The following is a 22,668-nucleotide window of genomic DNA, read 5'->3' on the forward strand; positions in this document are numbered from 1 at the left end:
TGTGTCTGGCGAAGTGCTGAGGAAAACTATCAGGAAAGCAGCGGCGATTAACTCAACTTACAGCAGCAGCATCATCACAGTTTTAAAAGAGCATTTGACCGCAATTTTAGGCTCGTGTTTATAAAAATGTTTGGTTATTAGATTTATAACTGACTTTTAAAACTTGGCCTGGCTAATGTGATATACGAATTTAACTGATAAGCCAACTGCAGTTATTGAACTAACTGTGTGCATCCCTAGTCTGGATGGGGGCATATGTTGCTCTAAAACCTCTATACACTTTCCAGCATTGATAGTGCCTTTACAGATGTGTAAGCTGCCCATGCCGTAGGCACTAATGCAACCTAACACCATCAGAGATGAAGGCTTTTGAACTGTGCACTGTAAACAAGCTGGATGGTCCCTCTCTTCTTTAGTCAGCAGGACATGGCGTCTGTGGTTTCCAAATTCCAAATTTTGATTTATCTGACCACAGAACAGTTTTCCATTTGCCTCAGTCCATTTTAAATTAGCTTTGGCCCAGAGAGGCTGGTGGCGTTTCTGGATATGGCTTCTTCTTTGCTTGGTACAGCTTTAACTTGCATTCGTAGAGGGGACAGTAAACGTGTTGACATCAGGATTGGAAATTAGCACCCACCACAGTGCGGTCTTTTTCTTGTTCTGTTTTGATTTTAAGAGCATAGCCACAAATCTCCTCATACATACTCAAATACTTTTATAATAAGTAATTCATTTTGGTTCTTTATTTGTTGTTTATGTTCTTTTATAAGTAAATAATAGATTTAGGAGTTTTTAAACTCACTGCATTCTGTTTTTTAACATTTTACACAGTGCCCCAGCTTTTTTGGAATTGTTTTTTTTTTTTTTGTAGCCAGCTGCCAGCAGAAACCATAAAGAAGATAACTGACTAATTATGGTAGCATTAACTTTGCAATTCTCAAACATGAAGCCTAAAAGTTGTAGATAATAGTCAAGACTTCCTGCAGATTTCCACATTAAAAGCCCTTTTCTTCATCCAGAAGGTGTTTGAGAATATCTGGTAAACTTTCTCCCATCAGCCCCATAAATCTCTCTCTGCTCAGCTCTTTCATTGTTTATCAGAAACAAACGGTTGTCCCATTCTCCCAGTAACACTCCCCCACTTCACTAATTGGTTTTGATGGATCAGACGACCATGTGATGGTTCTTTGTTGAAATCTGGCACCAAATATCAGCACTCGTCTTCAAAGCTGCAGGATTTCAGGCATCGAGTGTGAAAGACTTTAGATCGGGGTTAGCGGAGATATGTTTGTGTTTGTGTTTTTGGTTGAATTAAAACACAAAACTTAATTAAAATCTACGAAGGCAAAATGTTCCAAGGAAAAGGAAAACTATTAAAAACCAAAATCTATGAGGAACTTTCATGTTGAAGTTTCCTGAAAAGCCGTCTGTATTTTTGGTCTCCTCATTTAGACGTCTTCACTTTGATGCTCTCCTGCTTCAGTAGCTGTGTTCTGTGTTTTTACCCAGGAATAAAAAAAAAAAGTTCTGTACTATTTATTGATTTATTTCTTGAGGCATGCTTAAAGGAGTTAATGACTTCTGCTACTCAGACAATCTGCATATGAAGAGGTTTGCTCCAAAATGAGATACGTACTGTTTGAAAAAAGACGGATGCCCACATACGAGGGATGATTGACGGCTCAAACTAGAAAGCAGATTGTTGTTGTTCGTTTTTTAAACCGTTATTATTATTAATAAATCTACCTGCTGGATACTTTTTATTTCAACATGAAGGGATGGGAAAAAACTTCAGGTCTTTTTTCAAATGTATGTATTACAGTTTGGAATAAAAACGCTCATATGGTGGTGTGTTTTATACGACTGAATATCAGGGCTACATTAAACAGATAGAAATATATTACTGGGATTAAGTCAAGACAATAAAGTTGGAATATTTCTGCATTATTACAAGAATAAAGTCATAACTTTTGCCTTTGTTAGCCTGAATGTGCAGAAGCCCTAAGCAGACAGAAGGGTTGTTGCAATCCTGCAGAAGTCCTGCACAGTTAATTAAACTGCACAAAAATGCAATGTTTATGATACTAAAAAGTTGCAAAAATGTGAACAACCGATATGCATGTACAAAGACGTATTGATTTAAATGCCTCGTCACAATGCTGTTGCAGAAATGCATTGGTAAAGGCATGAAAAGCCACTCCCCACTGTGTGGCTGCTTGATTTTCACCCTGGCATGCTTGATAACAAGTTAGTACTAGTCGGACTACATCTCACAATATTTACCCCTTCCTAGCATATTTGTATGTTCACATCCGTGGAATATGTCAAAAGTACTATTCGTACAGGATTAGAATTAACTGCAGACCTCTGATCATTTGTGAATTACCCCCTGACATCAGTGTTTGGTGTAGTGCATTCACACAGGATAGCATTTTGTCTCCATATATGTATGTGACTGATGCCCATACAGATATCTAAACATGGATGATCCCCCCCTAGGGTCCAATGCAAGAAAGGACACGTTTTTTCGGATGGACAAAAAGCTGATAAACTATCTGTAGCCATGGGGAGAGGATAATACTGTCTGGTTTTTCGCCATTAAACAGCTAGGAATATGTGTTTGCTGGAATTATGGAGATAAAACAGGAATAATAGTGCAGTTCAAGAAATGCACTCCCCCCCAAAAGAATTATAATGATGGGCCCAGTTACTTTATTCTTTGCTGTACACTAAAAACATTTGGGTTTGACATCAAAGGATGAATATGAGACAAGAGATCAACATTTCAGCTTCTATTTCCTGGTATTTACATCTGGATCAGACACACAACTTGAAGATATTATTTGTTTGAACCCACCCATTTTTCATGTGAGCAAAAGTACTGGAACATGTGACTGACAGGTGTGTTTTGTTATCCAGGTGTATCCTATACATTGATTATTCAATCAATAAATAGTGCTGAATGTCTACACCCAGTTTCAGAAGATGTAAAATCAATCTGAGCCATTGCACAACCATTTGGAAAGTCCTGAAAAAGAAAGAAACCACTGGTGTAATAAGTAACAGATATTGAATGGGTAGACCAACGAAAACAGCATCAGTTGACAACAGAAACATTGTGAGAGCTGTAAAGAAAGACCCTAAAACAACTGTTAGTGACATCAGCAACAACCTCCAGAGGGCAGGAGTGAAGGTAACCCCCCAAACAAACAACAACTGATAGAGGATGCAGTGAAAGCCTGCAAACGCATCACAAAAGAAGAATGTGAAAGTTTGGTGATGTCAGTGGGTCACAGGCTTGATGCAGTTACAGCAAATATTAAGACTTATTCACTTTAATACTTTAGCTCATCTAAAAATTTGGTTTTCTGTTTAAAATAATGCTGTCTCCTAAGTTGTGCATCAGATCCAGATGTACATACCTGGAAATAAAACTGAAATGTTGATTTCTTGTCTCATATTCAGCTTTTGATGTCAAACTCAAATGTTTTCAGTCTACAGCAGAAATAAAGGAACTGCCCTCACTGTTCCAATACTTTTGAAGGGGAGTGGAATTGCAGAAGTTGGCCTATACCAGGAAAGCAACATGTACTTCATATATGGACATATGGACAGCTGAACAAGCTAAGCTAACTTGTTTAGACATTTAAATGTTTGTTTATATGTTAAACATCCTGTTTTTAATCCATCCATCCCTTTCAACTATTCACTTAGATGTCTAAACATGTCTGACACTACCAAAATGAATGTACAGCACTTAATATTGGCTGATAAATCCTGTTACATTTCATATCAAAGTGACAGCATTTTATCATAAGCTGATAAATATGAGCCATTGTAGCCTGTTAGCTAGTTTGTAGCTTAGTAAGCTAGCACAGTGTCATACAATTGCTCCGAAAATTTAAATTTCTTCGACATACTTGTCGCACATTCTGGACGAAATATTGCATGCCTGCATGTCCTCTTAGGGCTTCCATATAAATAGTGTGCTTTAAGGTAACAGCAGAAAAGCCACCTGAGTTGATTGTTTTATTAATTATTTCATTTCAGTTTTCTGGTAAAAATCCTCTTTTGTCATTTTCCCATGTTTTCAGCATCTTAGATAGCACCCTCTGCTGGTTGGAAGAAAAGGGTTTTGCAATAAACTGTGTATTTCCATCAAATCTATTTAAATGGTCTGAATTTAAACAAACATTGAAATGGATTGTTACCAATATTTTGACTTTATTCTCAGAATCCCAGATGTTTTTCCATAACGTGGCCCTAATACTCTGTCATAATTTTGCCATTGATGTTGGGAACATTTTTTTAAAGCTGTAAAATAAAAATGGAAACCCAACAGCGGTAGAAATTTGCTGTGTTGCTCCTGGAGACAACTCTAAAAATGTAAAATACTTGTCTTTCTTAAAGTTTCTGCTGGTTCTGAGAGATTATCGACCGATTGAATAAAACCTTATCTGTGACCTTGAATCCTTTCTTCCTTCCTTTTGTCTCTGGTCTAATTTATTTCTTCTTCTAAAGCAGAGAAATTAGAGGCGATGAGGAAACTTCTCTCGTCCTGCTTAGTCTCCTTTTGTTCTGATCAAAGGTATCTGTGTCTCGTTTCAATTATAGAGCCCGGAGCAGCCAGTTAATTTCCAGTAGCTAAACCCTCCCCGCTTCGTCTCTGTCTCTCGTTTTGTTCCGCAGGTCTTCCACACCTCTGCACAATCTAATGAGAACCCTCGTTCAAATAATTACATTAGTAATCCCAGGGGAGAGCGGCTAATTTATTCACGGATGGCTTTTTTACTTCACCATTAATATGGAGCTTTCATATACTCTTGTCTTTTTCTCACTCTGCCTCTCCAGCCCAAAACTCAAGCTCTTTTTCTTCACCTTTTCCATCTGCTCGTCCCTCTCTCAGCCTCATCGGCTCCCTGCACGTTTCTCTCCTCTCCCAGTTCGACTGTGCATCTTGCTGCCGAAGCGTTTTTCCCTCTGAGTGAATGACAGACGTCTCCTCCGTCTCCTTGTCATCCGTCTCACTTCACACATCCCATCCGAACACAAAAGATACACCCGGAGCTTCCCCGTCGTCTGCAGCATAAAAGAGACACTTCATGTGATTGGCTTTGGAACACAAATCAGTGTCAAACACACAGGAGGAGAGGAAAATGTGGACTAAGTCTTAAATCATTCACCAGGCTCTCTGTTGATCTTTAGTTTTATGTGCTTTTACTCATCAACTCCACAGATGGATCTCTGTTGTGTCAAACTTAGAATATTCAAATGTTGCAGAGTAATCCAACCAAAGGACTTGGGGCAAGAATTAAGCTTTGGCTCCCCTTCTACTGATTCCACTTTACTGTATCAGATAATGAAGCATTCATTCATTTACTTCATTATTTCTGACACAGGATATCCCTAGAAAGTGTCCTTTAAGGCCAGAGATATACTCACTGTTTCATCACAAAAATTATAACGAATTCTCTTCCTGAAACATGATGTGTGTGATTTATTGATGTGTTATTGCATGTGTGTTGGATCAGTAGCATTGGTGCTAGCATTCTTGCTAACAGTTACCTCATTTAGGAGCTGAAACATGTCAAACAATTATTGGACTCTGATGTTAAAATTATTTATTCGTGCTGCTTTTTTTTTTTTTTTCTTTTTTTTTTAACCAGTTTCATCAGTTTTTCCACCAGTTTTTGTCACTTTTGACACATTTTTGCTGCTTTTCGCATACTTTTGCCAATTCCTTTTGCCACTTGTGGCTGATATGCTGCAATTTTTACCCACATTGCCACCTTTTGCCCTATTTTGTCTCTTTTAACACGTTTTTGTTGTTTTTGCCCATATGCAAGAATGTTTTTTTCTTTGCCACTTTCAACCCCTTTTTGCTGCTTTCTTGCCTTTTTGTTATTTTTTGCCCCTTTTTGCTCAGAGTTGCCACTTTTGTAGACCACTTTTAATCAATATTTACCAATTGTGGTGCAATTTTGCCACTTTTTTGCCACCTGTCACCATTTTTTGCCTCTCTCAACCCATATCTGCTGTTTTTGCCCATATTTGAGACTTTTTGCCTCTATCAACCCCTTTTTGTTGCTTTGCTGCTGTTTTCAACACTTTCTTCCTATTTTTGCCCATTTTCACCCATGTTTGCCTTTTTTTGCCCATAATTGCCACTTTTGTTGGCCACTTTTACTCCATATTTACCACGTGTGTCACAATTTTACCACTCCATTTATTGGCAAATTTGAACCCATTTTGCCCCTTTTTACACTTCTTTGCCACTTTCTACACATTTTTGAGATTTTTTGCCACCTTTTGCTAATTTTGCCACTTTTTATGGCAATTTTCACCCATTTTTGCTGCTTTCTAGACCATTTTTCCCTACCTGTAACCATTCTGCCTCTTTTTTGCCACTTTTAACAAATTTTTGCTGCTTTCTAGCCTTTTGCTGCTTTTTTTCCCCATTTTTGCCAATTTTCATCTGTTTTTGCCTATTTTGCCAGTTTGTTGCATCTTTTTTTTTTTGCCATTTTATCATTTTCTGCAATGAGCTGACACTCCTGTTTGGCATGTTTGATCCATATTTACAACTTGTGGCACACTTGTTCCACTTTTTTTCTCACTCGTGGCCCAGTTCTGCCATTATTTTATTTTTTATTTTTGCTCATTTTTACCCATTTTACCACTTTTTAAACTATTTTGCCACTTTCTACTCATTTTTGATATTTTTTTAACCACCTTTTGCCAATTTTGTGACTTTTTTTTTGAACTTTTTACCCATTTTGGAACTTCTTTGTCAACCTTTGACACTTTTTTCCACTTGTCACTTATTTTTGCTACTTTTTTTTGGCTACATTGAACCCATTTTCTGGCTTTTTCTGACCCTTTCTTGCTACATTTTCCCCATTTTTTGCCACTTTTCACCCGTAGTTTCCTTTTTGCCCAACTTTGCCACCACTGTTTGCCACTTTTAATCCATATTTACCACTCTTCACCCATTTTGCCATTTACAAATGAACCAAAATGTCACACTATCTTAATGTAATGACGTTTTTTCTACAGTCAAAATAGTTTCCTCTGGCACATACAAACAGATACAAACACATACTTGGCTACAGGTGGGTTGAGAATAAAATTAACCCTGAGTATACTCAAACTTGACAACTGATTTCAAATCGAAGGATAAAAGGGCTGCATATGTTTTAACAAGGGAACAGCCTGATTGATTAGCAACCAGTCATTATCGGCTCATTTTAATTAAGAACATGTATCTGGCCTAGAAACTTACTGGCTATGTGCTTTGTCAGATACAACTTTACTTAACACTGAGAAACTGCCAAACAGTCAGCTTGGAGGGGCAAAAACGGCCCTTTTACCCAGGTTAGAGCCCCATACATTTGCTGTTGGCATCTGATCTGTTGTCAGTGCAGGAACGTCCAGAGGAAGTTGTTGTAGCAGATCTTTCCTGTGGTGTCACCATCAAAATAAGAGCTCAGATGGAAGAACTCCTCCTCTGATAGATTCACGCTGAAATGACGAAGGACCTGCAGGAAGATAACAGCAGAGATCTGAGTATGTGGGTTCATGTTTGAGCGTTTATCCTCATGTGATAGAGCAGGTTTAGTAGATGTCATCCCTAACCAGGCTGCTAATTGTTTCTATCGATTAGCTCGCCCCGTGCCGTCGCCAGTCAATCGTACAGCAGGAACAATTAAACAGAAGTGTCAGCTGCTGCTCTCCTGGGCCAAAGTGTCAGCACAGTCGTGTTTCAACCTTCAGCTTAATGAACAATTAAGATTGCTGATTGGCTGTCAGGTGAGCTGATGTGGATGTGTGCGTCTCTTTGTGAGCTTGAGCTTCCATCAGACATTTTGATAGAAGAGACACTAGCGTTTGCATAAATAATTCACAGAGAAGCCGTTTATCTTCGTGTGTTTGACATGGTGTGGGTGCAGACGAGCAGGTGGAGCTCTGCAGGGCGCAGTGCTGCAGCTGAACTCACCTTCCTGAAGTCCTGCACAGAGACGCTTCCTGTGCGGGCGCAGTCAGACGTCAGGAAGCAGCGTCTGATTGGGGTCCAAGAGGAACGAATGGCGTCGTAGATTCTCAATATGACATCCATGCCGGCTTTGCTCAGAACACCCTGGGCCGCCTAGATGGTGACAGAAAAGTACAGGATAGCATCAAACGAGGCCACACAGAAATTAGTTGAAATGTCCAGGCGGAAGCCAAAAAGTCATGAAAAAGAAGTCAAAATGCAGAGTATTAGGAATATTAGGCATATCTGTAGTGATAGATCAGGTTTTCAGTCTGACCTACTGTTATACACTCAGTGGCCACTTTATTAGGTACACCTTGCTGTTACCAGGTTGGACACTCTTTTGCCTTCACAACTGCCTTAATTCTTCATGGCATACTTTAACAAGGTGTTGGAAACATTCCTCAAAGATTACCAGTTTGAGATGATTTGAGCCAGACATGGTGCATTATCCTGCTGTAAGTAGCCATCAGAAGATGGTACACTGTGGTCATAAAGGGAGGAATATGGTCAGCAACAGTAGGCTTTGGCGTTAAACGATGATCGATTGGTACTAAGAGGCCCAAAGTGTGCCAAGAAAATAACCCCCACACCATTACACCCCCACCAGTCACAACCATTGATACAAGGCAGGATGAATCCATGCTTTCATGTTGTCTATGCCAGATTCTGACCCTTGAATGTTGCAGCTGAAAGTGTTACTCATCAGACCAGGCAACATATTTCCAATCTTCTGTTGGCTATTTAATTTAAAACAACCCTAAACGTGTTCTTGAGTTACTGCGAGATATTGCAAGCCCACTTCAATAAGAAGATCTTTTGTCATAAATGAGACCGTCTGGACTTTTTAATGTTGATAAAGACGCATTATTTTTAGTCAAATCTGCAGCTTTGCATTAAAGCAACACTCAATCCATAGTTAAATCTTGAATTTCTCTGAGCTTTCAAGAAACATGGTAATACAATTTTTAAGACAAGTGATCATTCATCAAAAACTCTAGCTATTTTAAAGTAGAATCAACTCATTCTCTTTACTCTTGCTAGCTAAAAGGTGTTGGACAAAACCATTTTTCTGTTCTTGAAGCAGTAAAGCACATAGGTTTTGTTTTGTCTGCATTGTGAACAAGTTTCAGTCGACAAATCTGTTGTTGTACTCAATCAAACCAGTCTTAAAGTGTGCACAAATCTGAGCAGAAGTGGGTGTTAAACAGTAAATGACAGTGTCATCAGCGTAGAAATGAAAGCAGACTTTGAAATACTCAGTCCAAAAAATGTGGGTCAATAGGAAATGATGGAGATGAAAGCTGTCACAGTATCGATGATTTCTGAACAGCTGAGACTCCAAAGAAAGTGCTTTTTGTTTCACATAAAGAGGTTTTGTCTTTAAACTCGTCCACAGACACCACCGAGTCCGATTCGATGCAGGGGGTCTCTACAAAATTTACCCAGATGGTGGGTTCGGCGGAGACAATGCAGGTCTTTGTGAATCCAAAAGTTGCTTTGGAAGGTTGCAGCTCGCGGGTTGCCAGATTAGGCCCTCACCCACACGCTCCACTGAAGCTTGGGGCTCGGCTTAGTCACTCAGCGGGGGGTTTTTTAAAAAGTGTGCCCACCCGTGTGTCATTGTTCAATGCTTCATATACACCTTCCAATGCCAAAAAGAAAAAGCACCGCAAACCTCCAAACTCGCTCATTTCGCTTGTCACGGGAGGCGACAGTCAAGAGCCTGAGGGTGGGAGGTCCCCGCTGAGTTTACACAGTCTGGCAACCCGCCTTCGCCCATCACCTCCTCCTCATATTCCAGAGACACCAGCTCTCCACTTTACTGTAACCCAATTTAAACTTAGAGCCAATGAAACTACAATAGATCAAACCTGAAAGAGAAGAGTTTGAAATGTGCTAATCTGCAGCTCAGCGTGACAATGTGGAGCTGAAAGTACAAACCACGAGTCCAAAATTCACGCCCGGCTCCAACTGTGATGATTGTGTGCACACAAAAGGCTTTAATTAAAAGATATTTTCAAATACTTTCATGCAGCCTAAGTCAAATGATTCCTCTGTTCTCAACAGTGATGCACCCTGCAGACAAAGTGCCCCGAGACACTGATTGATTGGCAGTGTAGTATTTACACTGTGGAGGTTTGTCACATGTAGATGACAAGTGTGCAAGGCAACAAGAACATCCATGTAAACTTAAAGAGACTGTTTACATTAGGGCTAGGGAAGCTGGCAGCCTTGGTAGTCAGCATCAGAGTTACCTGTCAGTTCAAGTAACCATTTTTATTTTTTTTAATCGATTCTGGCTGGCAATGCTGTTTAAACCCAGAAACCTTCCACTAGGAGCCACTGTAGCTCTTCTGATGGATGCTGCAAGGAGAGTGAGCAGATAGCATTGATAGCATCTCACAGGTACAGCATACAATTTAAAAATTGCATCTACCAGATTGTAACTTACTGAGTGTCCTGAGCATTCACTCATAATTGGATAACTTTAACCTCCTGAGACCAGAGCTTTTGTTTGGACTGCATTTTTAGTTTCTTCCAGTTATTTGGGATCGGTAGCACCTGATAAGTTTAAAAGTTTAGCCTTTTCTTTGAACAGGAAGTCGGTTTCATCAAAAATAAAGTCCATAAATCTCCTGATGGTGCTGTTTCTGCAGAAAATACAGTACTGGGTAGGTTTATAAGAATGTTTTGGCTATGCTGGTGGAATCATTTTAATGATAGACCACAAGGATTTCTTTACATAAACAAAATTTCCATTGAAAGTCCAAAATCCAAACTAATTGCGCTAAAATTTCAAAGAACTTGCCAAAACCTTTCTGTGAAAAATCTTTTACATTTTTTGAGTATCCCATAAAAAGTGCTCCAAATTTTATTCAGATATTCCCGTAATGTTTCAGTGATCCTTTACCATAAAGCCTAAACATTCCAACAAAGAATCCCCCCAAAATTCATGTAAATTCCTGAAAAAATTCAAGTAAATTCTTATCTAATTTCTTAAAATTTACAAATACATTTCTCAAATTTCATGAAAATGAAGGAACATCCAATTCCCTTAAATTTCTATGAAAATTTCCCCAAAAAACATTTTAAGAATAAAAATACCTGCAAATTCCCTCCAAAAACCAAAACCAAATCCCCCAAACTTCCAGATATGTTTAACAGATTTACATGAAAATACCCAAGAATTTCCACATAAATTCCCTTAGACCTCCCAACAAGTTTCCCAAATTTAAATCAAAATGCCAAGAAATGTCTCCTTGCACACTCACTTAGTTAATGAAGAAGGCCTGATCTAGGCAGATTTAGACATGCCCCATATTCCTTCCATTTCTTGATGATGGATTAAATTAAACTCTGGGGGATGTTCAGTGCCTTGGGAACGTTTTTGTATCCATCCCCTGACTTATACTTGTCAATAATCTTTTCTCTGAGTTGCTGGAGTGTACCTTTGTCTTCATGGTGTAATGGTAGCCAGGAATACCGTTTAATCAGAGACTGGGCCTTCCAGACACAAGTGTCATTATCTAAATTTTCACTGAGGGTCATACACAGAAAAAAAATTTCATATTCAAATATTTAGTCATGAAAAGCACGTCAGTGATTTTTTTGTCAAATTGTTTGTTTACAGAATTAACACAAAAGCACCACTTTGTGTGAAAAATAAGAAGTACTATTAAGTCTTGGACAAGCTTTATATTCTAAAGTGGGCCGTATTTCATCTTACTTTGAGAATTTTCCCTGGGACAACAAAAACAGGACACTGTTTGTCTCAGTGGCCTTTTTTGTGTTTCCGGTGCCTATTTTCAGTCCAAAATCATGCAGTTAAGCTTATTTTGTGTGTGTAGTACAATGCACTTACAGAACCCCTGCTGATATTTGATTGCAGAAAAACAAACTACCATCTTGATTCTCACCTGTGTAGGCAGAGGAAGCTTTCTCCGCTGGAACTTGGTCTGATTTTCCGCCGGTTTCAGGTTGAGGAGGAAGTGACGCAGGAAGTCTTGATATGAAACACAGCCATTAGTCATGATATCAGACTTCATAGCCAACTGCTCGAACTGCTCCTGAGTCAGACTGATGCTGAGAGACTGGAGGATCTCTGGAACACATTAGCATGAGCATTAGCATGCAGCATGCTCACGTTTTAACTCTGTGCACGTGGTGTGGTGCTCACTCAGGAAGCAGGCGGTGCTGATGACTCCATCTTTCTGAGGATCCTCCTCTCTGCAGCTCCTCTGGATCTCCTTCCAGCAGTGCTGCACCACCCCACGCAGCCTCCGTTCCACGCCGCCCGCCTGGCTTCCTGTCCCTGGTCTCCCTACTGAGGCAGAATGCCTGGAGGAGCACCGAGGGGCTGACTGGGGGAAGAGAGAGAGGAGGTCAGGAGAGGAGCTTGTTAACCGCACTAAAGAAAAATGACATCTTAAGATAGGGGTTGGTTTGAGACTGAGCAGGTTCTTCAGTTTAGACTCATAAAGCAAAAAAACACACATTTAAAACATTTTTTAGTGATTTAAAAATCCTTTCAAGCTTTATTCAACTCAATATAGTACAAAGACAAGATATTTGATGTTCAAACAGATAAGCTTTAGTGTGTTTTTGGAGATATAGACACAGTCTGAATGTGATGCATGCAGCAAGTTTCAGAAAAGTTGGGACAAGAGGAGAAAAGACTTGTGTGATGCTCAAAAGCACCTAGAATATTCCACAGGTAAGTAGGTTGAATGGGTTGAAAGGAGTTCTCTTCTTTGTGAAAGACTGTGTGGGCAATCAGTCCAACAGTTTATGAACAGCATTCCTCAATGTGCAGTATCAAGCGATTTATAAGTTTCATTATTTCAGTCCATAATAAATCAAAAGATCCTGAGAATCCAGAGAAATCTGGATGCAAACCAACATTGAATGCCTGTGACCTTTAACCCTTCAGGTGGTGCTGCATTAAAAACAGTTATCATTCTATGACGATATTACAACACTACTTCTTCCATCCAGCAGGGACGTCCCTGCTTATATCACTGAGACAACGAAAAGATGCATTTTGATTGAGTTACAACAGCATGGCTTCACAGCGATAGAGGGCGGGGCCTGGACTGACCTCTATGTACTCCAGACCTGCCTCCTATTTACATTATATGAGCATTTTTAAATGCAAAATATGACAGTCTCCAGAAATTTACAGAGTAACATTAGAGGGGAATGTGATGTTACAGTGGTTAAAATGATCCTGTCCTGACTTTTTGGCACATTTTGCAGACATAAACTCAGGAAGTGTGTATATTTCCAAAAAAACTATTAAGTTTGCTGGTTTGAGCATTAATTATCTTGTAATGTGCTGTATTCAGTTTAAAAAAAGATTAAAAATCACTGTATTCTGATTTTTATTCACATTTAAAAATGTCCCAACTTTTTTTGGAAGTGGGGTTTGTAAGTACTAAACTAGAGCATGCATTTTAAGGAAATTTCCTTTAACAAAAACTCTTGAACAGATTTCATGTTGAAGTACTAGAGCAGAAAACTGGAGTGAGAGAGGCTGTAATTTTGGATTTTTGATGAATGTCTTGAGCAGAAATTTAATTGCACTGCTCAGATTAAGTCATTCTTTTCATTTTGATTTTAATTTCTCACCAAAATTTAATTCCTGCCTGTACAGTATTTTAATCTGCCCCTAATCACCAGTGCTCTCTCTAGTTTCCAGACTTTTTGGAGTAAAAACACAAACCTGTCTGGGTTTGTGAAGCAGCTGGTGTCCTCATGCATCACAGATCAAACTGCTGCATTTAGCAAAAACTGCACAGACATTACCACAGAGGAGCAAAACTGAAACCCAAAGGTCTGTTCTCATGTTTTATACCCGGGTTCTCTGCAGAGCAGCTCCTACAGACACGGCTCCTGTGGGCTCAGGGGAGGACGGTGGGACGATGTTTGGACTCCCTCTCTCTGTGTGAGGCGTCGCATCTTGAGCACCAAACTGCTTCAGAGGCTCTCTTTTCTGCAGCTTCTTCTGCTCCTTTACAGGCACATTTCTCCACGCACACTCGAGCTGAGGAAACACACAACATAGTCGCCCACATAGAGGGATAAACACAGCTCGTTAAATTGGCTTTACAGATGAGTAACTTTCTCACGCAGTCCATAATTATCAAAAAAGATAAATTAGATTTTGATTAGAATAATTAAAGAAAACAGATCCGACTCAGAAGAATGGAAGAACTGGCAAATGTACCCAAATTTTCCGCTCCTCATTTGTAAGCATGAGCTGAAGCCAGTTTGTTGTTTCAGCTTGAAAGCACAGAGCGAGCTGCTGGAAATGCGCTCGTTTTCTTTGAATTCTCTGAATTTTAATTTTCTCTAGAATATCAGCGGATGTAAACACGTTTCCTGGCTTCACCTGATCGTCTGTGAGTCTGTGAGGAGTGGGAGGAGCTTAGCTCTAGAAGCTCTTTCGTGATGTCATGTAGGTGACCAGAGACAATGTTCTGCTTTTGACCTTGGTGCCCTGCAAGGTCAGGGGTCATGGTCTGAAGAGGAGATCTGGTTTTAGTCCTACTCCGGCATCATTTCTTTCAGAATAGTCAGCATGAATTGATGCTGGCTTTACAAATAATTCAATTGTTAATCATTATTATTTAAATAATCCTACTGCACATAACTTCCTGACACCTGAGCGTTCATTTGTAATGCATTTTTCATATCTCCTACTTATTTGGGATTAGCAAGGCCTGATGCATGAATCTGAATATGAGGGTGCAACAGTCTACAAAGGAGGAGGCTGGGGTGGAGGAGGGGAAGTTTTGCCAGCAGCAGCGTGGTGCATCAGCATTAATGAAGAAGTGCTTCATATTTGAATAGGCCAATGTTCTGAGAAGAAGAGCTGTGATTGGCTGTGGGAGCTGGGAAGTGATAATAGGGATCAGCTGGCTATCAGCTGATCACAGCTGGGCGTATAACTACTGTGTCCTACATGAACTAACGCTAAGCTTCATTCTTACTTGTAAAGTGTTGGTTTCTTTACATCTGACAAAGCTTTATCTTGTTATTTTTACAGCAGTATAAAGTCCCAGTGTCCTCATACGAGTACTTTCTGTTTAGCGGTGTTGTAGCTGGTTTACTGCTGATAATTGTAATGTGCTTTTGTGACCAGACGGTGGCAGACAACTTCTGCAAAATTAAGAATAATGGTGCAGGGAATTCAAAATGTAGTGTCCTTATATGAGGATGCTGGGACGTAGGTTAGAGTTGTGGATATACAAACCCCACTTCCCAAAAAAGTTGGGATGTTGTGTAAAATGTGAAAAAAACAGAAAGCAGTATTTTGTAAATCCTTTCAGCCAATATTTAGTTGAATACTTTATAGATTTTTTTTTTAATATGCACACATTCTGAGACTGATGGCTGCATCTTGTTTCAAAAAAATTGGGAAAGGAGCATGTTATACCACTGTGTAACATCACATTTCCCTCTAACAACAATCTGACTGACTGACTGACCGACTTATCATATTTTGCATTCAAAATGCAGCATTTATTTTTAGTAGTTGACAGTTCAGGGCTGCATACAGGCCCGTCCAGGCCCCACCCTCTTTAACATGGAAGCTGTTGTAACTCATGCAGAATGTGTCTTGCTGAAATAAGCAGGGACGCCCCTGAAAAAGACATCGTCTGTGTGGAATCATTTGTTTCTCCAAAACTGTATGTTCCTCTCAGTTTTCATGGCACCTTCACAGATGTGCAAGTGACCCAAGCCATGGGCATTAATACACCCCCACACCATCACAGATGCCGGCTTTTGAACTTTGACAACAATCAGGAGGTTTTTTTTTTTTTAGTCTGGAGGACTACACAGTTTGAAATATGGACTCATCAGACCAAAGCACACTTTTCCAATTTACGTCAGTCCGTGTCAGATGAGCTCAGGCCCAGTGAATTGGGCAGGCTCCTGGATGTTGTTATGTCTTATGTCTTTGATTTTACATGGCTGAGTCTTAACTGGCATTACTTGATGCAGCGGTGTACTGTGTTAACTGAAAACCATTTCGGAAGTTTTCCTGAACCCCAATGTCATATCCATCACAGAATGATAAATGTTTTTAATGCAGCACCACCCAAAGGGTTAGAGGTCACAGTCATTCAATATTGGTTTCCAGCCTAATCCCTGACATGCAGAGACTTCTCAGGATCTTTTGATTTATTATGAACTGTAGATGGTGAAATCTATAAATCACTTGATACTGCAGGTTGAGGAATGTTGTTCATAAACTGTTGGACAGTCTTTCACAATGTGTAAAACCTCACACAGTTGTCAATTTTGAATGACTGAGCCTTTTAGGACTGCTCCTTTTATACCCAATCATGGTACTATCAGCTGTTACCAATCAACCAGCTGTTTTTGCAACATTTATAACATTCAAACAGTTAAAAAAAAAAACAGAGTGAAAAGGATTTGCAAATCACTGTATTCTGTTTTTATTTACATTTTACATTATGTCCCAACTTTTTTGGAAGCAGGGTGTGTAAATAAAGTGACACCCTGAGAGAGAAAGTGATAAAAGAGGCAAATTAAGCATTTTTTTTTTTTACCTTGTGCAGATCAGGAGCTGAAGCAGTTACCAGTTCACGCCTCTGATTCAGAGCTGTATCTATGAGACGTCCAGCGTCAGGTGAGGAAGGAGAACACTCACTCTTCTTCTCTGGTTTATTTTCAAGAGCAGACAGGAAGTCCTTATAAGAGATCCTCTCACAGTCATCATCCATTGAAACATTGAGCCTTAAAGAGAGCAGAAAGACATGTCTCTGAGATGCTTGGAGTGTTCCTTTGTTTTCATGGTGTAATGGTGGCCAGGAATACTCATTAACCTGTCACTGGACCTTCCAGACACAATCAGTCACTTGAGACACACTCACTGCACTCCGACTGATCCCCATTTCACTTATTGTGAGACTACTAGCCCCAACTTGCTAGATCTCTTGGATTAGGTCAGCCACTTTAAAGGGGGTGAATACTTTTGTCTTTTTTATATCCCGGTGAGTCGAAGTCTTTCTGTAAAACCTCCCTCTGAGCAGTAAAACAACAGTTTTAATTTCTATTTACGTTGTTTATCCATTTTCAAACATTCAAATAAAATGTTTTCTCTTCTCATATATCTAAACTGTCAATGGCATTCAAAATGTTTTAGTAAAATATTTGAATAAAGGCTCCATTACGATCACAGCAGGTGGAAAATGTTTCATCACTAAGCTAATCTGTTTGTTTATCAAACCTCCTGATGTGAGAAGCTCGTTTAGGGGAGTAAAATAACACAATGCTTAATATTCACATGCAATGACAATATGAGATCCATGGCAAAGCTCCAGGCTCATACAGGGTGACTCCTCATGAAGTAAAAGCCTCTGTATTGAGCATTAACTATTTTTTCACTTTCTCCTCAAACGATGCTGATTGGCGAGGTTAGCATATCCCAACAGAACCCCATCCACTTACTTTGTCCTCTCCAGTGACACACCATCAGAGGTTGTCGGTCTCTTATGGTTGTTTTGGGTAGTTTGGTTCCTCTTCAGATGAATCTTGGGCCCTCCTTCATGATGAATCCCAAGTTTTTTCAGGAAGTCACCAACAGCTACACGGCCTTTCTGCTCTGTGTCAATCCTGTAAACAGGAAGTAAAACAACTGCAACATACAACAGCCTCTTTTATGTCTAATTTCAACAGCAGGTTATCCCTCCATTTGGCGAGACCACACATTAGCCTTTTCTTTATAAAGCATTCACCATCATTTAGTCCTATCCTATGATATTTACCGCACCTCAACCAAAGCTGGTCAAACTCCTCAGATGTCAGAGGAAGAGAGTAAGTGAAGAGGAGTCTCCTAAGGCTGTTTTTATGAACCCAACTGCAGCCGTCTGAGTCAGTCTGACAAAGAATCTGAAGAGAAAACAAAGACTTTCATGATCTCAAAGTCATGCAAATATCCACTCTGGATATATGCTCTCTGTATGTTTTTACAACCTTGGACATGTCTTTCCACTTGTACTGAGCCTCAGAGGATAGAAGTTCATGGAGCTGTTGCTGTCTGTTAGGAGAAACACAAACAGTAACAGAACATCTTTCCTAAAAGTGTCCAAAAATCTTCATAACGACCACATCAGACTCACACTCTCTCTGCTTGGGTCCTTTGTTTGCGTTTGCCGTTATTTTCCACAATGTCCACAAACTCAGCGTAGTTGAGGTTTCCTCCTGGATGAAGGCCGATCAGATCCAGCAGACGCTCGTACTCGTCATCCCTGCAGAAGAACCCCAGACTGTCGTACAGCTCTTTGAAATCATGGCGGTCTACCACGCCTTTACGCCTCCTGTCCATCAGACGAAACGCTGACAGATAATCCTAATAAGAAGAGGTTTAGAAAAATGCTGTTAACTTAATGAACAGTAAGGCCGACCACACACTAGACAATTTTGAAATCTTAAATGATTTTAAAACCAAGGGAGACCACAGACATGAGGACAGTTTCAAATGATTTTTCATCTTTAATCCTCTGAACGCACACACTAGATGACTCAGCCAGACTGTCAGATCACTGGAGACCACACACCTGCTGACCTGCCTACGACCTCTCGTGATCACGTGACTTCAGAAAAAAAAAACAAACATGGATGTCTGTCGATACTGTCTTGCTGTCTCTCCACAAAAGAGTGCCCTGTGCCATGTGTTAGCAAAAATGATAAAACAAGGGAAAGATTCGGGATGAAATCCTGGCAGGAATTAAGGTACAGTTGTGTTTTTCGTCTTGAGCAGTAAAGGTTTGTATGATCCATCTGGTGGCTCTACTCGGTCTGCTCGCTCTCATTGGTTGCTGTAGGTACTCAGTCAGCCACACTACAGCCTAGAATCATACATATCAAACATGTTTGATATTTAGTTCAGGGTCTGGGAGGCTATGACGCGAATTGGAGCCGTAAATTAATTGTGTAGACACCACACATGCAGACTATTCAGACAAATAATCGTTTGCAATGGGTCACAAGTTGGGATACGCCCCCACAATCGTTGGGGGAGTCAAATCTTGCCCAAAATCGGGCTTAAAATCCTGTAGGGTGGGGCCGGCCTAACTGTAGTTTGTAGACTTGTTTATATAAACCATTTCTATATGGTGTCACTCAGTCTGCCTGTACAGTGTGTTACTCACTGTATGCTGCTGCTAAATAAATACCCCTGTCAAATTTCTTAAAGTAATCAGTGTAGTGCACATTTTCTAAACGGAAAGTTAAGAGAACTTGAAACGTCAGTTTAAGACGCCTGTAAGTCATTTATCGGAATGTAAAACAGAATTATCTGTGGCGGTCTCATAACAGAAGCACTGAATGGGCTAACAGTAGCATTAGCAAACATCAGTATCATGGTTTTATCGTGACCCTGCTTGAAGAATCTCAACTGTATGAGATGTTTTAACAGAGAAAAATGCCTCCTTGTGTGGTCTGATCAGAAAAGTTTGAAATGTTCATGAAAGACTAAACAGAGGTTTTCACAAAGACAGATAAGAAGGTAAAATGGCTCTAAGATCACTGCCTCTCTCAGTCCGTATTATGTTGACTGTTGAATCTACTTTGTTTGTAGCGCTTTTTAAAACATCAGTGTTTTATGGAAGCCAATGTCTGCCAATAGATAAAAGAAAATATGAAGGCTATGAAATCATAAAAAAATGGTGAAACAGTACATGATAATGAGATAAAAAGTTATTGTTATAAATTACAAATCCATAATTATGAGATGAAAATCACTTTCTCATAAGAGAATTTTGGTGTCATAATTTTTTCTCTAACCAGTGATTGACTTTTGATCTCAGGATTATGACTTTTTAATTTCCTGACTGACTTTCATCTAATGAAGAGAGCCTTGATAAAGAAATACAAGTTTCAATCTTAAATTTTTAGATTTTGATGTCATGATTTAAGTTTTTCTCATAATAATCTCATATTAATGTGTTTTTATCTCATAATTATGACATTTCATATCCAAGTAATGACTTGTCATCCTACTATTATTACTTTATCCCCTACTTTGGAATTTTTTTCTTATAATTAGGACTTTTAATCTCATAATCAGGACTTTTCTTTAAATTATCATGATCGTTCATCCCATTTTTAAATTTTTTACTTGTAATTATTACCTTTCAACCATTGACTTACATCATAATTATGGCTGTTTATTTTGTAATTTTGACTTTTCGTCAAATTTTTTCAAACTTTTCATCCCATTTGTTACATTTAATTATGAAATTTTGTTCAGTAATCATGACTTATCATTCTATGATTGACCTTTCATCTAATGATTGTGACAATTTATTCCGAAATTCATGTGTTTTACTCTTATAAACTTTTTGCCCAGACCAAAGGTTTTAATTTGATCTCATAATAATGATTTTTCATCCAATGATTTTTACTTTTTGAACATAATTCTGATTTTTTTGTCTTCTAATTTGAAATTTTATTCAATAATTCTCCCTTTATTATTACTTACTATTCCAAGGTTTACTTTTTATCTCATGATTATGACTTTTAATTGGAAATCTATCACTTTTTATTATCTCACAATCTCTTAACATTTTGTGTGTCTTATTTCAAACTTTTCCTTGTCTTTATTTTGGCTTATAATTCCACAGCTGACTTTTTATCGCAAGATTATGGCCTTATCTTGTATTTGTCACTTTACATATTAATATTCTGACTTTTATCTGCTGATAGACTTTTCTCTTTACTACAATGACTTTTCATCTTGCGATTTTTTCATTTCAAAATTAAGACATTTAAACTAATATCTATCATGTTGCATTACATAATTATGACTTTTTATCATAATTTTATCTCAAAATGTTGACCCATAATTTCAACTTTTTATGGAACAAGTATAAATTTCATGTTGGAATTACACCTGACTAATGCATAGTTCTGACTTCCATTTCATTATTTTGAAATTTTGTCTATAATAACGACCTACTATCACATTATTCTGATTTTTTATCTAATAATTATAGGCTACTTTTTTAGTAATTTCACTCAACCTTTCTTTTTTCAATGATTGCTCAATCTTTGTGATTTTTTCTCTTTTTTGGGTCAGAAATGGGCATCTATAGTTTATGTTGTTAAAACATGTAGATTTCCCTGATCATCGTCCTTACCCTGTGGACCATCTTGATCCTGGTCTTCATGGCAGCGAGGCACTGATTGGCTGTAATAAGGAGGGCCTGGACATCTTCCTCCTTCTTGCTGTGACCCTCAGAGCTCTGCTGAATGTCTGCAGTGAAACAAATGTTAAAATGTTTTATATTTGGCCTTTAAATTAATCCCATAATTAACCTGTGCTCCTGATTCCCTCTCTTTTAGCGGCAGAATTAAACCCCCAAATTTGAGTTTTTGGTTCTTTTTTTTGCCCTCATGTCTGATGAGCACAGTGGGCGTTTAACTACCTGACCTGATTTACATTTAATTAGAAGCACGCTTGTATTCAGACTCATTTTGTATGCCTTGCAAACATGACTAACTTTACATCCCAGCTTTGTTTAATGAATCTGCTCTTTTTTGCTTTGTGTTACTTTTTATTTTTTCAAGAGGAGACAAATTAGAGCGATGCCCTGCTGCTCTGTTTTCTGCTTCCAAAGCACATAATTAGCCCAAACAAGCAGAAACGAGTGTGACTCTGAATCCGTGTGCGTCCCTGCTCTGCTAATGAGAGACGAAGTCGCTCGCTCTGACTCTATTTTTAATCTAGGATGATTCCTCCAATGGCTCCTGAGCTAAGAGAGACATCATTTTACAGAGAGCGGGGGGTTTATGTCTGATCACCGTGGGTGGGGTATGAGTTTGGATGCAGAGCAGGACGGATGGAGGAGGGACGGGAGAGTGGGAAGGGATTTTAGAAATCTGTGTTGAAGCATTGAGAGAACTGTCATGCAGAACTGATGGGATTGGAGACGCTGCTGGTCAAAATGTTCTGGCTGTCACTCAGATGTCTCACCCTCGTGTTTCTGTTGGAACGACGAGCTCTGGATCCGTCCATCCCTGAAGCTCAGCAGGTCGGTGAACTTGTTGAAATCTTTGTCGCCCAAGATGACCGAGCACTCGTCCAAAATCTGAGGAGAAAACAGAACAAGTTTAAAGTCTGAACTCCTGCACTCTGCTGCCCTTCAGGCCAGGATGCATTGGACTCTCTGGTTCCCCTTACCAAAGATCGAGATGACTGAGGTGTCTGAGTGACGTCAGCTGTTTGGATACTGAAGGGGGGCTTTTGAGTCTAATCTGCAGCAGCCATCGCATTAAAAAAGCTGCATCAATCTAACTTTAGATCAACTTAAAGCTGACAAAGAGGCATAGCTGAGGCGGGTCTAAAGCCTTCTGACAAACAGCAACAACATGCTGCCTTGTAGTCATATCAGCCACGCCCCTAATTCTGCATAACCCGTATCCTTCTTCAAACCAAAAAAGAAGGAATGATAAAAATCAACCCCCTGTAAAGTGTGCATCCATAAAGGCATGAACTATTCTGACCAAAGTGGTTCTTGAATATGGCTGTAAACATGTTTATTTCTGCTGTAAAAATGGACATTTGAACATGGAGGTGAATGGGATTCCTGCTGCTTCTG

The 22,668-nt window shown here is 39.2% G+C and overlaps 1 protein-coding gene across 1 annotated transcript in view; it reads right to left on the reverse strand.

Moving 5' to 3' along the window:
- Positions 1 to 7,415: 7,415 nt before the first annotated feature.
- Positions 7,416 to 22,668, reverse strand: part of efcab6 (EF-hand calcium binding domain 6) — a 55,842-nt gene continuing 40,589 nt past the window's right edge. Inside the window, exons 15-27 of the mRNA XM_041781347.1 lie at positions 22,035 to 22,158; positions 21,208 to 21,329; positions 18,187 to 18,416; positions 18,041 to 18,104; positions 17,838 to 17,956; positions 17,516 to 17,680; positions 16,615 to 16,801; positions 14,410 to 14,556; positions 13,890 to 14,078; positions 12,213 to 12,396; positions 11,953 to 12,137; positions 7,997 to 8,146; positions 7,416 to 7,538 (exon numbers count right to left, since the gene is read on the reverse strand). Of these exons, the coding sequence (XP_041637281.1) occupies positions 7,416 to 7,538; positions 7,997 to 8,146; positions 11,953 to 12,137; positions 12,213 to 12,396; positions 13,890 to 14,078; positions 14,410 to 14,556; positions 16,615 to 16,801; positions 17,516 to 17,680; positions 17,838 to 17,956; positions 18,041 to 18,104; positions 18,187 to 18,416; positions 21,208 to 21,329; positions 22,035 to 22,158 (1,989 nt within the window). The remainder of the gene's footprint in view (positions 7,539 to 7,996; positions 8,147 to 11,952; positions 12,138 to 12,212; positions 12,397 to 13,889; positions 14,079 to 14,409; positions 14,557 to 16,614; positions 16,802 to 17,515; positions 17,681 to 17,837; positions 17,957 to 18,040; positions 18,105 to 18,186; positions 18,417 to 21,207; positions 21,330 to 22,034; positions 22,159 to 22,668) is intronic.

The sequence above is a fragment of the Cheilinus undulatus genome, linkage group 23, assembly GCF_018320785.1.
Source record: "Cheilinus undulatus linkage group 23, ASM1832078v1, whole genome shotgun sequence".
Lineage (NCBI taxonomy): Eukaryota > Metazoa > Chordata > Actinopteri > Labriformes > Labridae > Cheilinus > Cheilinus undulatus.